Raw genomic sequence first — 17532 nt, forward strand, 5'->3', positions numbered from 1 at the left:
TTGTCCAGGACTGGTTTTCTGAGCACGAGGATGAGTTGTCCCATCTCTCCTGGTCACCACACCTGAATATTATCGAACCTTTGTGGTCTACATTGGAACAGAAAGTGCGTTCTCATTATCCACCGCCAACATCTTTATCTGAACTTGCCACCGTTTTGCAGGAAGAATGGTATAATATTCCCTTGGCAAACATACAGGAACTGTATTTATCCATTTCGAGAAGACTGCAAGCTGTTTTGGATGCCAATGGGTTTCCTACACCATATTAAGCAAAGAAACATGTTTTTTTAAAGGTGTTTCCATATTTTTGTCCAACCCCTGTATACCGGGAGACATTTATTTCAGTTTCATCGGTTTGTCAAACCCGACTGTATCTCGGGAAAAGTTAATGTGCGCTCAATTCAATAGATGACAGCACTTTACTGAAGATTTCAAAGGTTATAAGTTCTTTGGTTCAAAGTGCACGGGATCTTTTTGTTGTAAAATGGTGTCCAGTTCTTTGAAACATTATATAGATGATTTAGATTCTTCAACCGAAGATGAAGATTCACACTTTTGCATTTTCTTATCCTGATAATCTTGAGACATTTTAATTTCTAATTCAAATTTTTCTTTGCTTAATATTTTTTAGCATTATTATTCAACTCAATGAGTTAATCATTTTTAACTCTCAGTTTTTTTTAGAAGTTTACCTAAAAATTCGGAAATCAACAGAACTTCAGTTACATAATTTTCAATTTTTTTCTTAAACAGTTCAGTTATTAAAGATGGTATTGCTATTTTTTCCAACACAAACTAATCTACTCATTATTACGAGCAAGCAGATAAAATAATTTAAATAAAAAGTAACTTACCAAGTTCTGATGAAACAGAAACAGGAAGTGCAAATGCATATCCAATAACTGCTTATGAAGTTGTAATACAAGCGAATAACATGAAATGTGTCAAGTGTGAAATGTGTGTCAGGCATCATTTTCAGAAACTTAACACAAGTCTAAGGTAAGAAGCTAAGCATTGAATCAAAAGTACAACTTCCCAGCCTGATGCACAATGTACAAATTCTATAGTAATTCTAATGAAACTGAGAGCATGTAATTTCTACATCTAAATGATTCAGTGGTAAATGATTCAGATCTAAATGATTCAGTGCTAAAATTAACCCTTGATCTAGTTTTTAAATAAAGCCACATCAAAATATCACAAATGAATTAATCTAGTCAAGCTACATCAAAACACAAATCAAGAGCAATTTTTTTTTTTTTTTTTTACTCTAACACCACTCAGTAGCAGAGAAAAATATAAATTACCTAGTCAGGCAGAAAACTAGGTTTTGTTCTTTGTTTTAATTTACATAAAAATGATAAATGGTCTAAATATAAACTGAAAAATTAATTAAAAAGATCAATATAGTTCTTGATCATCTGTAACCTCTTAAAATATCAAAAAAAAAAAATATTCATGAAGTAAAGCAGCATGTCACTAAAATAGCTATGCAGCATTTCACATCACCAAAAGTATTTATGTACCAACCCACAGAAGTTCCAAAGTATGCTATCTATGCATGTAAACATAAGCATACTACATGTCAGTAAATCGCAAGATATTGTATGCATGTAGCACATTTGTTTTGTCACTGTGCAATGCCAAAGTTATATGAATACCAAGTTTATGCAATTTTCTTTTTTTTTTCTCAGTGAAAACAGATTGTTTTATACATAGGGAGAAACACAATGAAAAAAGGTATATGGTTAACTACTGATGTTTCTTACTTTTTAAATTTTATTGACTTCTCTCATAAGAAATTCTTATTGTACCAACATTCTGAACATGCCTGCTGCCTTTCAGGCATTAATTTAAGAAAATATTATTAGGCACCGAGTTTATGACTTTAGCAAAGATGCAGAAAGTACTAAAATTAAATAATTTTAAAATACATTTAAATAACAAATGAGTTTAGTGTGTTTCTATGTGTGTGCATTATTAAAAGAAATTATCTTTTTTGTGAAAGCATTTTACTTACTTATCATGCCGACTTAAGCAATGAACAAGTATGGGCAAAATCCCGGAATTTATTAAATCATCAATTGGAGGGTTGCGGTCACTAGAGAGTAATTTTCTGCAATACAAAATTTAAATATTAAAAAATTAATTTTATATACAGACACAATTCAGTTCAATTTTTAGGAAACAAAATCCCAATAGTGACGGAAGAAGTTAATGTAGTAATAACAATATACATTTATATTTTACATCAGGAAATCTTTCAGAAAACACAGAATGAAAAAAGAAAACATTTTTCAAACCGTGCAATTCTAAAAATATGTAGGTAAATAAATCAATTTTATTTCTATGCACATTAAATATTTAGAATGAAAGTTTTCTGAAACGCTTATAATAGTAATAAACCAGTAGAATGCCTTTACTCCACACACACTGAGACCAACGGTTATATGGTTCAGTGATTTTTGCAAACTCAGCATGTCTTGCCGAGTTTGCTTTGCACTTTCCTTTTTTTTAAATTTTTACACTACACTTGGATTATGTGCACACAAACAGCTAAAAAAACAACAAAACATTGATAACATTGATTGATAACACAACAACAAAAAGTATGACTCAAACATACGACCAACGACTTCAACAAGAAAAACTGAACTAAAAATTATTAAATGAAAAGCAAAAATTTAAAGCTTAAATTAAGATATTTAAAAAATGTTAGCTTATGCAACTCTGTTAAAAGCTTCTTCATTTGAGTGTCATCTTTTATGTTGAGTAGTTTTCTTAACCTTTTAAAGTTTTGCCTGGGAAACAGCTTTCATGAAGATATCTGCTAACTGTTCTTCATATTTCATGTGCAAGGTGTCCATAATTAAACTTGAAATTTGTGAGCAGATTGTAGCAAAAACTATGCAGCAGAACTACATGAAAAACTAGGTAATGGCAGAATGAAATGATGGGAATTTTATCAAGGGGGAAAGAACAATGAATTTCAAAAAACACCACTAGATGGCATTGTGCAATGTAAACTATTGGCATATGGAAATGTCGTAACCACAGTAATCTTGTAAGAGCACAACAACACTATAAAGTTGCAAGAGGTGAACCGCAATCATACCCATTTCCTATGACGTCTATGAAGATGACGTTGACTCTGCAGGAACATGCTTTACTGGTGAAATTGTTTTAGCAAAACGGAGACTCTGCTACCGAAGCTTTGCGGAAATTTCGGTCTTTGGGAAGCAGTTTCAAAAAGGTCCACTAACTAGTCTAAGAACTAACAAACATGATTAGGAAATTAACAGCAACAGAAACATTGGGGATTCAGGACAGGAAGGGGACAAAAGTGTGTTGTAGCACAGGTAGTGGAGGATGTAAAGACGCAACTGTAGGAAGACAGATCGCAAACCATCGGCAGCCACTAGTTTTCGGCATATTGCAGCATCTGTTGACCAACCTTGTTCCATGGTTCCTAAAATTCTTCAAAAGGTATTATGCTATTATCCCTATAAATTGTCGATAGTGCAGCAGCTCTTACCATCTGATCTGGATAGTCGGCAAACTTTTGCATTGCGGTTTCTTCTGCGAGCTGAGCTCCAGGATGAATGGACATGGAACATTTTGTGGACCGACAAGACCAACTTTCATATGGAAGGTGCGGTTAACATGCACAATTGGCATATTTATGCTGCTACAAGCCCACATCAATTCCTACAAATTCCATTACACTCTTCGCATGTAATGGTTTGGTGCAGCTTTACTGCAACCTTCATTGTGGGTCCTTATTTTTTCGAAGAGCACAGCATCGCAGAACCTATGACAAGAACTGTCACCGGTCAACAATATGGTTCATTATTAGAGCAATCCATTATTCCAGGTGTTCAGGCAAGGCTATGTGATACAACCACAGTTTTTATGCAGAATGGTGCCCCTCTACACATCACCTGTTGTGCGAAACAAGTACTCCGCCGCCATTCTGGTGACGACAGAATCATCAGCTGGCAATTTCCTACAGCTTGGCCTCCTACATTCCCCAATTTGAATCCTTGCAACTTTTGGCCATGGGGATACCTCAAGGCTATACCATGATACTACCACATCTCTGTCCGACCTTAAAGAAAGCATGGAACGCCATGTGCGTAACATTCCCCAGTTCATGCTGCTTTCAAAAGTCGAACATGTGATTTCACCCTTCCAGATAGTAGCAGACAATGGTGGACATCATATCGAGATGTTTTGTAAGCTTTTGGAGATTATTTATATGTTCTCAATAAAGCCATGATATGCCACCTAGGGATGGTTTTCGAAATTCATTGTTTTTCCCCTCTTTAAAATTCTCATCATTTCATTCTGCCATTATCAAATTTTCATGCAATTCCGCTGCATAGTTTTTGTTATAGACTGCTCTCAAATTTCAAATTTAATTATGGGCACCCTGTACTTTATAATGACAGATTTATCTTCATATTTTTCATGAGTAAAATGGTAATGCACATCAGCACAGATTTTTGATCAACTTAACAAGACAAAGTTAACAATACCGTCTTTACACATATCATTTTCATGCAAATCTTGCAGAAAATGACACAACCACAATACTTCCATCACTGCAATGAAGCTGCAACATATTCAGCCTCAGTGGTAGAAATAGAAGCAGTTGATGGATTACTGGACTATTGCTATGTTTAAACACATAACTGACATAAACATATGGTTAAACATATAACTGAAAGTTGATTTTCTTATGTCCACATCATAAGCAAAATCAGCATCTGAGTATCCAACAAGATGGCAAGTAGCATTAGCTATTGGAAAATATGGTACAGTGCTGTAGCTTCAAGTACTTGAAAATGCATTTTACACCATTCCAATGCCAGGACTGACTTTGAAAGCTACTAACTTTACCTACAGCAAAAGCTACATTTGAGCATGTAGGTAAGTAACATTAATGATCCAGCAGCTTTCCTGAAGGGTGGAAATAAAAATTACTCTTGTTTCTGGTAATGTATTAGATTCGAATGACAGGATTGTACAAAGATCTGCAAGTACAATGTTAAGACTTGCACCTAAGTGAAATCATTTCAGAATACACTTTATATAGCTTTCTGATCGTATGAAAATCAAAGCCTCTGCTTTATAATCAATTTGCATTCCAATAAAATATCCTGCTTCAAAAAATATTGCTCCCAATTTCTTCCTCAAGTCACCCACAATTTCAATTATTAACTCCCATTCTTCACAAAACAATAAAGCACCAGGGATATATAAAATTAAAAATACTTTCTTATGCTCAAAGATACCACTGAAGACAAATGATTCAGGAGTGCTTCACTTGAAAACAAAGCTAGTTACTAGTTAAGAATTCAGAAAATGTCTTGTTCCTGTACCTAGATGCTTATTTCAGTCCATACTGAGTTCTTGATCTGGCACACCAAATTTTTTTTATTGTTTAAGCCTGGATAATGTTCCATGAATATTGTTCCTTCAAAATCACCTTACAGAAATACAGCTTTTATAAGTCATTTTACACAGCTTTCAATTTTTTCTGTGCAGCTATAGCTGTACTGATGTTGGCAGAAAGGTTTCATTGAAGTCCACCCCCTCCACTTGAGAAAATCCTTTAGTACAGCCTTGCTTTGTATCTGTCAATCTTTCCATTAGAAAGAATTTGAATATTCATGTCACTTGTCTCTGGTGGACGGACAAGATCCCATGTCTTATTTTTATCGAGAGAATTAAACTTTCCATTTACGGCTTCATTTGAATTGTTTGCATGAAGGAGTTCACTGCCTCTTTATATCTCAGGTGTCACACAATCTCCTGCATTAACTTCATAACGAGCAGAGAGTTTGAGTGTTCTTCGGATGATGGTTATAATACACTGGTTATCATAAATTAAAGAAAAATCACAAAAATCACGATTACTGAAAAAGTTACATGTAGGATTTTATGAAACTTACCCACAATATACAACACATAGTAAGATATCAAATAACATAAAAAGAAATTACCAGACAAATATGGTAGTATAGAAATTAGCACATGTATAAAATGAACAAATCGAAGGTGTCAGTTTGCTATAGGAGAAGTACCTTCAATATGGAATATGATCGCCACTAGAAGCAATACAGCACATACAGCGATGTGTGATGCTTTCAATTATGCTTTTTCAGTATGCGTCAATGCGATGCATGCGCAGAAAGTTTGTAGCTTTGAGGTCCGGATTATAGATCATTTCGGATTATGGGTGTCCAAATTAACGACTTTTGACTGTATTTGAATTTTGTGAATCAGCTTAATAAAACGGGAGATATAGAACTGTCCCCTTTTTTGTGCAGTGTACATACACTTAAAAACTTAAGGTTTTCTGGAGGACCCCCCGCCAACAGAGTGGGCATTTAGGTTAGTGACTGATTAAGTTTGCACTTGTTGACCCAATCAAGTAGGTAGTCAGCGCAGTAGCTCGAGATTGCATTTTACGTAAATTGCAAAATTTTCTTGTTAACCCTTTGTGGCGCACTATACGTTAACGTCGGAACTTCAACAAAAAAGTTGTATGCAGTCTATTAGGAGTATACAGGTAAAATTTTGTAAAAATTTCACTTACCGTTTTAATTCTGTGAGTGTTCCATGAGGTGGAACACGCGCCGCAAGAGCTTTTAAAAGAGCGACTAAGCGAGCATTGCAGTGAAGCACGAAAATGAGTAGAAGCGTTTGTATAAGAATGAAAAAATTCTGTATTATGGCTGTATACATGGTTTTCTGGATATACACAATATTCTTAAATATATATGGATAAATGAGATAAATAGCTATATACACAAGTCCTATATACAAAAATATTTACAAAGTTTCCTATTTCTTAGCTTCGTGAAATTGTATAAAAGTCACACCTTTTTGATGGAAGCACAAACCAACTATGATTAAAATAATTAACTACGATTAATATTAACAATAAAGAAAAATAAGCCTATAATATATACATACACGAAAAATATCTACACAATTATTGAAAATAAACGGCAATGAGACAAAAAAGCGACAGCAAAAAATTCACGCAGGTCTAATTTTTTTTTTTTTTTTTTTCCAAATTTAGAAAGACAACAGTTCCTAATCGAGAAAGTAAAGCAATTCTGCAGAAGCCGGAAAAACAATTACGAAAAGCTCCCAATCTGTCTCTTAGAACTAAAAAAAAGCAAAAATGGATATGTGATCCACAACCTGAACAACATGTTCAGTGTCAATGTTACTATAACCCATGAAGACATCTGATACAGTGTTTTAGGTGTCGGGAGTGGGGATACTCTCAGCGCCTATGCACTAATCAAGAAAGATTCCGTAAGTGCGGGAAAGAGCATAGAAGCAATGTTTGTCCTTTGAAAAAGGAAGAAAAGCCAATCTGTATATTCTGCATAGAAAATCATGTCTGCAGCTATCGAGGATGTGCACAGTATAGAAAAAAGTTCGAGAAGCCAGCCCAACAGAAACTAAAAGAATTTGTGAAAAAGATGAAGATACAACTCACAAATGCAGCAAACGAAGAAGTAAAGAAAGCTCCCAAGTCTCTATTCAGTGAGAAAGTAAAAAGAAAAATAGCCACCATTCCGAACGAAGTAAATGAAGCCATGTCTTGGCTAAAAGATGAGAAGATTAAAGATTTCATAAGCAACATTATTGAGCCCATTGAGAAAATTAGAAGTGCAAAAACCACAGCAGAAAAACTATCAGTAGGATTTAGAGCCACAATGGATCTAATGAAAGTTGCAGAGGAGAAGGATTAATTCTGCTATTCCCAAAATTAACTGATGAAATTTAAGGATTCTTATCTCATTTTTTCAAGATTTCTCATTTTCCTTCACAGGGTTCCTGTTTTCGAGCAGTATGTCTCTTGGGGTACTCTTGGAAAGGTGACCTCCCACGTCACTGGCTCCGACGATTCAGCGTTAACTATTGAAAGCACAGTAAGCTTCTACTGATAGAGATGTTTTTCAAGCTCAACCTCATGGCTTTGCCGCCTCAAAAACTTTTTTGCCTTCGATATGTCGTGCTCATGCATCTTTTAGCTAAATTAAAAAAATTAACATGATTGCCTACGGGCAAAAGAATTACTCGCTAATACTCTTAGTAGTAGTAACAAGAAGTGAAATCGATGATTCCAGATTACAGGAACCTTCCCCGGGGTAGCCCAAACCTCTCCTCTCAACATGCCTGATTGTCTCACCAACTGTAAAACCTGAGTATCTGATACTCATTCAACATATTAGTCTCATTTTAGGAACCATCTTGGTTTGTCATTTTTAACAGTCATGCTTTTATGAAGATATTACTCGATCATTAGAGGATACTTTCACTGCTGCATCATATAAATTGCTGTCTTCTTTTACTCTCTGCCTTGTCCCATTTCACAAAATTCAGTTTGGATTTTTTTGTAAAATTTGATAAAAAAATACATTTACTGTGTGTGTATTTTGAACATATGCATGCATTCTTATGCTTGAAAAGGCTTCTGCAAAGAATTTACAGGTCGCATTTTGCACTGCACAAAACTGAACTTCAACGCTGTAATTTCCACAGCACTGTAACAAATACTCTTTTCACAATGTACATTGTTGAATAAAGACAAACAATGGCTACTACCAAATTCCTTTATGCGTACTTTCTGAAGAAGGTCCTTCCTCTACATTTTGGGGGGATTCATAGTACTCTATTTTCCTTACATATGTGTCAATATTTTTATTAATCATAATAAATTAATTCTATTTATGTAAATTGTAGCACCATATATGCTCCCCAAAACTCAGACAAATGTTTAAAAACTTTTACCCTATCTGAAAAATTGTAGTCATTGAGTGGCACACTGTATAAAACTAAATTCTCACTTATGTTTGCAACTTTTTATTATAAAAATCATTTACATTTTATAGTTATATTAATACTTACGATCTGTTCTACTCGCATATTAAATTGCATTCAGCATTATCCAAAATCTTGAGGCAAATCTGGACCTCATTGAATGGCACATTGTATAAAACTAAATTCTCACTTATGTTTGCAACTTTTTATTATAAAAATCATTTACATTTTATAGTTATATTAATACTTACGATCTGTTCTACTCGCATATTAAATTGCATTCAGCATTATCCAAAATCTTGAGGCAAATCTGGACCTCATTGAATGGCACATTGTATAAAACTAAATTCTCACTTATGTTTGCAACTTTTTATTATAAAAATCATTTACATTTTATAGTTATATTAATACTTACGATTTGTTCTACTCGCATATTAAATTGCATTCAGCATTATCCAAAATCTTGAGGCAAATCTATGGACCTCACTACACTGTTTGAAAATCACAAATGTAAGAATACTATGTAATGTAAATGTAAGAAATACAGAATTAGGAATGGAGGAAGTATCAAGATGCTTCACCCACTGTTAGCAGTAATTTTGACAAAATGGTAATTGTTTACTATATACAGATATATTCCTTAATTCTGAAGGGGGAAAAGCTTCAGCGTGTAGATACTACACACACTAAGAACAAGAGCCAACAACTGAATTTTCAGTGAGCATCAAGATGCATTGAACAAAATAAGACAAAAATAGATTATGCAGTTTATCTAAACCCATAATTTCAACAGAAAAATTTGAAATTTAACCATAATACATGAAGCAAATAAAAATAAGACATGCTTAAAAAATAAATTCAGAATGCTAATGGAGTAATTTTACCTAGCACCTTGAACAGCAGATAGCTGAACTTCTGGCTCGCTGCTATTTGCATTTGTAACTATAAGTTCTAAACTAGTATGGCTCATAGATCTGTCAACATCATCTTCATCTGTAGCTTCTGCTTGTGGTACGTTGCGTCGTTTAAGTAAAGATTCATCTCTTTTATTTTTCCTTAATTCAAACGTAACTTCATTACGCCGCCTTCTCATTTCCTAAAATTACAATAAAAAGAATTAAAATTTGGACCTACAATTATATGCAAATAACAGACACATAAAATAACTCAAAAAAAATTTCAGCTTATAAAATGAAAATTCGCATTCCAAAATCATCCATTTAGAGTGCTTCAAAAAACACAAACATGCAGAAAAACGGGAAGGAGTAAAATAACAGTTTATTTCCTACAACAGGGATCAGCAGTGCAGCATCTGCAGGCAAAAAGTGCATGTGAAGCAATTTTAATGTACAACTGCTCAAACATCTAATTTCTACATACAAACACTTGTAAATGTGTATCTTTGCCATTTTAAAAACTGTACAATTAAACTTCTGACAAAAACTGAATCTTAATGATATCTAGATTACTACATGACTAGAGGAATCAATTTTTGACTACCAGAAATATTCTATTCCTTATACGGTGAACTATTCTCTACTCCATTATCCTGAATAAAACTCTGACCAATCATGCCATGATGTCAAATATCCATACTCTCTTGTTCATCATGTCCTGAACTTGTATTTTGAGTTGGAAGCACAGTACCATTCTTCTTTTCAAATTAAAAGATAATGAAAAAGTAGAGACAACATTGCTTTTGCAATGGTTGGTAGTAAGAAAATAATTTCATTTCAGCTGATTGTTGCGAGTCAACAACTTATTTCCGTAGCACAACAGTAGTCTGCAGTTTTCTTGCTTGGCTAACAACATTTTTCCATAAATGTTTTCATAATAATGAAACACATTATTAGAACATTACAACTTTTGTAATCTACATAAATTAACTCTATTTTGGTACACTTATGTAGTTGTTTTTATTTAATACTTAATTTTTTTTATTATTGTAGCTGCCAAAAAATATACAGCCTAAAGACATTTCACTGCTACTACAATGCTCACCAATCGATTAGTATGATGTCCATGGAACTCATGCATTTCTGAAATATGCCCTGCTAGTAAAAAAAGGCTTATGACCCTTGTCCTATTCAATGCATTTTAATATTAGAAAACTATATTGCAAAGTCTAAAAACTTTTGGGCTATTATATCCCACCACATGTTAGTCACTAAGCATTTATTTTTTACTGTAGTAGTATGAAATGGATTTAAAATGTTTAAAAAAAAGGATAAATTTTAGAAAATGTCAAAGATTACACTTTATAAGCACTAATGTTCTTCTACTACAAGTTCTCATTATCCAATAAGTCTCCTTTCATTGCAACACATTAATGCAGTCTCTTCATTCCACCTCTTTGAAATTTTGCTTTAAGATGAAATTTATAAACCTGGATGCATTTAAATGTTCTTAAAGTTTCGACATGATAAAAAATTCAGAACTTTGATAAGCGATATTTATCCTCCTCCTCTCTGAATTAGCAGTGTTTAAGGGAAGGAAATGTCATTACTTATTTCTGGGAATTCATTTGCATGAGAATTACAGAATATATTCCTCCTTAGCTAACATTTCCTGCATTTTTTCAGTGTAATAAAAGAGCATCTAATTTTAAATAACAATAAAAATTTCCCTGTAAATTATAAATCATTAATAGTGAGGGAAATAAGTAGAAGATGAGTAACTATATGATTAAAGGAATGGGTGAATGACAAAGTTGAGCCACAAAGCAACAGGTCTTCAGCTGTAAAGTCGCACACTTACCCTCAGGTCTCTAAGAGTCTACATCAGGGGCTCTTAACCAGTGGTATGCAAAGAGGCAAAGTACTTTTATAACTATTAAATTCAAAAATTAAAACCACAACATCCTGATTGAATTTTTTCTCTAACACTCGTAAATTTATGCAATCTGAGCTTTGTTCACGAGTGGTGGTGATAGTAGTACTTTGTAGTGGTGGTATTAAAGGTTTTCAATTTTTGTTTAGATGGTATGCGTTAGTCAAAGGGTTGAGAACCGCTGGTCTAGATGGTAGTTTGTTCAACCGCTGGTCTAAATGGTAGTTCAACTTGTTTTGCCATAAGCATGTAGAGTCATTAGGTTAATTGGAAGCAGAAAAGATGAAAAATATGCAACCGCCTTTGCCGAGAATCAAACCACGGAACTCTGGAATACTGGTCCAGCGTGCTACCGTTACACCATGAAGGCACGCTAGGGAAGTGGGAGAAATACCTTATATACTCCCCTTTTTAAAGGGCAACTAGGGTTTTAGGGGACCTAGTCGCCAAATCCTGGGAGCGGAGAATCATCATCCACAACCCTTTTAGTTCGGGCGCCACTTGTAGAGAAATTAGGTATATTTTTGGATGGAGGAAAGATGAAAAATAACAACCGCATTCGCCGGGAATCGAACCACGGACCTCTGGAATACAGGCCCAGCATGCAGAACCACTACACCACGAAGGACGCTAGGGAAGTGGGAGAAATACCTTATAAGCAACCCTTTCAGCATTGCTGTAAGTTCATTACCCCTTTCCAAAATTTAAAAAGAAAAAATACATTTACCTTTATTTAGATTTATATTACCCCTGAAGATATGAGGATTCCTAACAGGAGGGAAAAACCCCTAGGTTGTCTAAAAGGTTGATTGGTTCAGGCCTGGGGAATAAGTTGTTCAATCCATTTCAGCGGTATCTTCTATTTCGAAGTATTCTCACAACACAGATGAATATCACCACCCATTAGCAAAGAGTCTGGGCCATGAGGTTTACATGGGGCTCTAGAAACCTTGTCCACAAAATCTGCAGCCAGTTACAGATCTTGCATTAAAGATATGCAGCTTAGTGTGGTCATTTTTAATAACTCCATACTAAGGACATCACAATGAGCTACTTTCATTGGAAAGAGAATTTTTCATGAACAAGGGAAGGCAAGCTACATTATAACAATATATTATGTTAATTTAACTAACTATTTTATGTTTTGGATATTTAATGTCACTTCTACCTTCTGGTTTCTCACCAGAATGTAAATTAACTTGCATACATTTAAGCTGAGGTTTTTAAATTATGAGACAGCATGTTCTGCCTTTTGAGGCCACATTACCAAGTTGTTGCTAGCTTAGATAAGATTTGTGGTCTTCAGCTTTGCATTATATTTGGCAATATTAGGAATATCTACACTGGTTAGGTTTGTAAAGCAGCTTCGTGTTAAAATTATTTGTGTAGCTGTTATTAGTTTATTTGAATTTAATTTTTACATTTGATTGTTATTTTAAGTTAAATCACAATGAGTGCTGGCTGAGTTGGAAGCACCAGGTGTGCCTTCTGTTCTGCTTTAGTTTTCATAAAACTCTTTTACACCCTTTTCAAGTCTCAGTTGTTATTTTAGTTTTGGCGATAATTCACTGTCAGTTTATTTAAATTTTGGTTGCAATTTATGATACCTAAAAGGACTAAACTTTATAACATATTCCTCTCTCCTGATCACAGCACGTCTAGAATGACCACTCATGGTATAACTAAACTCGCCAGTAAACAGTATGTGGTCCTGATTCCCTTAGCCCAAAAAAAACATGACAATGGCAAAAATGTTTTGACTCAAATGTCCAACTTTGTTCAATATCTGATTCATTTTTACTTCAAAAGCAGAGAGAGATTAATGAGACTATTTACCTGTAAAGTTTAACATAATTATCAAATAATTTGTACATCTTAATCATGAATAACATTCAATACTTTGTACCATAAATTAAATGTTGCGTAGCTTAGAACTGCACCAATTTTTTCCTTATCACATCATTACAAACATAACTGGGTTGCTAGACTCACATATCAAATAAAGTGCAAAACAAATGATTAGATAATACCAAAATGGAAATCCTAAACTTAATGAGTAGCAAGAACTATCTTAAACAGGTTCCACTGAAAGATGAAGTGACTGAGACACAAACCACAGGTTTCCTTGCATTAAGTCTAACCTCACGAAGTCTTTGAACAGCAGTAAATGGCTGATTCGAGTTCTTGTGAAAGGCTGAAGAACTAACATCAGTTTCCTTACAATCATTTCCCAGGTTTGTCGAGCCAAAAATGACAGGATGTGGTTCACAACTTAACCCTGGATGGGCACCCCGTACATGGATTCCCCACAAACATCTCTCACAGCCGGGTGTCTCACCCATGTATCACTAGAGAACAAGTGTAAGTGGCGGGTTATGCATATGTGCATTTTAAGTTGAAACATTTTTTTAAAGACCATTAGATGGCAACCTTGAAATGAATATAGTTTTAGGATTCTTAGATTCAGTTTGATCACATTCTGCATAACGTTGGTGTCAGCTGTTGCAGGGAAGGAACGAAACCATAATGTAAACACAGCTTTTCAACTTGCACATGATATAAATATTCACATTTCTGACATCCTTTCAAATCCAACTTTTATTCTTTTTTCACTACTATGTAGTGTCTTTTAAGGTTACTTAGAGGGGCTCTGTTACACTTTGCATTGCTTGTATCTCTTACACATCACGTACCTCCGTTTTATTTCGGAGAGGCTGTGTTCAGCTTATTATATAAGATGGATATACTCACATGGTAAATAAGCCAATCAGTGAAATGGATGAGAGTGATGGAAGCATTTTCTAAGGAGTTCAACAACAATATTTCTAGTGATTCTGATATGGGTATTTTGTCAGAGACTGAGCTCACCAAATGCCTGCCTTCCAGTTCTAGTGAAAGATTTTGTTACTTCTTCTTGTAAACAGCCTTTGTATTTTTCATTAATTTTTAAGTTTTTAATGTACTTTCTCAATTAAAACTTTGGAATAATTTGAATAGCGCTCTCAAAAATTATTTCACAAAGTAAGCATTTTTTTAATATATATACATGTTCAGATTAAGGAAAGAGATTATTAAATGCTAATTTCAACATTAGTAATAATCTAAAATAAAACTAAAAATTATGATGTTAAAATTTAAACCATTTTTTGGTGTGGGTTATTTCTCTTAAGTTAGGCACAGTGATGCAAACCCCCTGCCCTGGGGAAAGATTCCTTTCGACTTCCATCCATCCAGAGGGAATGTCTTAAACAAAGGCACACCATCTCAAAAGGATTAAAAATGGTTTTAAGTTCTTGATATGACACTTTGATAGATACTCAGATCTTTTGGCAACAACCATTATACTACTTTTGATGGGGCAACCTTTCCAATTCATGGGAAAGGCACTGTTAATATGAAATTTGGGGATGAAATTATTTTGTTTAAGGATGTTTTATATTCACCTGAACCAAGACGAAATTTAATATCTGGACCTAAGCTAGATATCAATGGAGCAAGATTTTATGATAAAAATGGGCAAATTGAAATTACTGATGATGAAAACGAAACTATTTTTAAGGCTAAGTTGATAAGAGGTAATTATCATGTATTCCTGAAAATAATGAAAAAGGGGGGCAAATCTGTGAAATTTGAAGCATCCATAGTTCAACATAACAATAGTGAATTATGGCATGGTCGGTTTGGTCATATAAATTATAGTGCTATTGTCAGGACTAGTAAAGAGACATTCAGTTCCAGATCTTCCTGTTTCAAAGCACTTACCTAATCCTTTTTGCGAACATTGCCAAATCAATAAGCAAAGACGAAGTTCCTACAGACCTTTAGAAGGTATTCAAAGTGAAGAAACTGCTTGAAAGGGTTTTTTCTGACGTATGGGGACCTATTAACATTCCAGGTAGGAATAGTGAACGTTATTTTGTTTCCTTTATTGACGAATTATTCTCGTTATGTGGTAGTGTACCCCATTGTAGAGAAAAATCACGTATTTGAAGTCTTTGAAAGGCATATAGCACGTGCTGAAAGATCTCTGAACCTTAAATTGAAATATTTTAAAACTGACAATGTACGAGAATATGACAATGAACAATTCAGGAGATACTGTAATAAAAGTGGAGTACGGCATGAATTTACAGATACATATACTCCAGAACAAAATGGAGTTTGTGAGAGATTTAATCAGACAGCTTTCAACAATGTACCTGCTATTTTACATGATAGTGGTACAAGTCCTGAATCAGTCAGATACAGTAATGTATTTTACATATTCATTTAACAGAATTTGTCATAAAGGTAAAGATAAAACCCCATTCGAATCGTATACTAAGCGGAAACCATCAGTGCGTCCCCTTAAGGCATTCGGAACAGTTGCCTATGTGGGAATTCCAAAAGCTAAAAGAAACTCTAAGATTGATCCAAAGGCAACGAAGGTCCGATTAATAGGACACAGTGTAAAAACAAAAGAGTACAAAATTTGGTTGGAAAATGAACAAAAAGTAGTAGAAACCCTAAATGCTACTTTTAAAGAATCAGTTGGAATGCAGAGAAGTTGCAGTGGAGCTGCACTGAGCACCCTTCCTGATTTGGAATCTGAAGAGAGGGTCGAGTTCCAATATATTGATACGCTAGTTGGCTACTTCCCTGAAACAGAGGAAAGAATTGATACCAGTGTATCCACTTCTGTACCTAGCACTGAAAATCTACATTGAGACAGGTAACTTGGCTTCGTAAACCTGTTCCAACTCGTACAGATGTGTACTATTTTGAGAAGAAGGCTAATCAAAGACTACAATCACCAAACGATGTGGAAAAGTATTGCAATGAGAATAATATTTAACATGAATCCAACTTTGTTGGATTTCAAGGGAAACAATACTTATAGTGGTGAAATCAACCCAACCAGCACTCCTTCAACGTCATATACCCAAGACAGCTGACTAGAGGTTTCAATTCCGAGCACTTATAATCAAGCAATGAAATCCACAGAAAAGGATAAATGGATAGAGGCGATGGAAGAGGAAATGGCCAACATAAGGTATGGCATCTTGTTCCCCTTCCTGGAGACAAGACTCCACAAGGTTGCAAGTGGATCTTCAACATTAAACATGACGAATTTGGAAACATTGTTCGTTTTAAAACCCGTTTGATGGCTCAGGGTCATTGGCAAATTAAATACGATACCTATGATGAAACCTACTTGCCTGTAGTCAACTTTTCAGTAATAAGGCTCTTTTTCTCTCTCCTAGTTGCACACCATGAATGGGCAACATACAGTGCGACGCAAAAAGTGCTTATCTCTATGCTCCTTTATCTGAGGAAATTTACATGTCCCAACCTCAGGGTTTTGTAGAGCAAGATAAAGAAACTTTTGTGTGTCGTTTAGATAGGGCCTTGTATGGTCTGCATCAGAGGGGGCGATTATGGTACTACGAGTTAGAACACTATGTAACCTAGGGTTTACCAAGTTTGATTAGTGTAATTGTGTCTATAGATTTAAAGATTTTGTCATTCTGTTGGTTTATGTTGATGACATTGTTGTGTTCGGAAAAGTGAAGTTCAGGCTAAAAGAATATTAAAAGTTCTAAGTTCACATTTTGATTTGAAAGTTTTGGGTAAAACAAGAAAACTCTTAGGTGTAGAATTTGAACACGAGAACAATAGTGTCCTAATTCATCATCATTTATATATAGAAGACATAGTTAACTGGTTCAAGTTTTTAAAATACAAATTACCTCCCTCCAATAGTTAAAGGTGTGAAATACTCAGAGTCCCAGTACACAGGCAGAAATGACTGAGATGATGAATTATCCTTATAGAAATGTTTTAGGATGCCTCTCGTTTCTTTGCAATCGTACT

The 17532-nt window shown here is 34.5% G+C and overlaps 1 protein-coding gene across 2 annotated transcripts in view; it reads right to left on the reverse strand.

Moving 5' to 3' along the window:
• LOC118196543 (importin subunit alpha-3-like) overlaps positions 1-17532 on the reverse strand; it is a 164984-nt gene that overhangs the window by 106692 nt on the left and 40760 nt on the right. For both annotated transcript variants that reach the window (XM_035368004.2, XM_035368005.2), the window contains exons 2-3: positions 9735-9946; positions 2021-2116 (exon numbers count right to left, since the gene is read on the reverse strand). In XM_035368004.2, coding sequence (XP_035223895.1) covers positions 2021-2116; positions 9735-9946 — 308 coding nt within the window. The remainder of the gene's footprint in view (positions 1-2020; positions 2117-9734; positions 9947-17532) is intronic.

This window comes from Stegodyphus dumicola, chromosome X2, assembly GCF_044657685.1.
Source record: "Stegodyphus dumicola isolate Sdum_Otavi_A_Nest chromosome X2, ASM4465768v1".
Lineage (NCBI taxonomy): Eukaryota > Metazoa > Arthropoda > Arachnida > Araneae > Eresidae > Stegodyphus > Stegodyphus dumicola.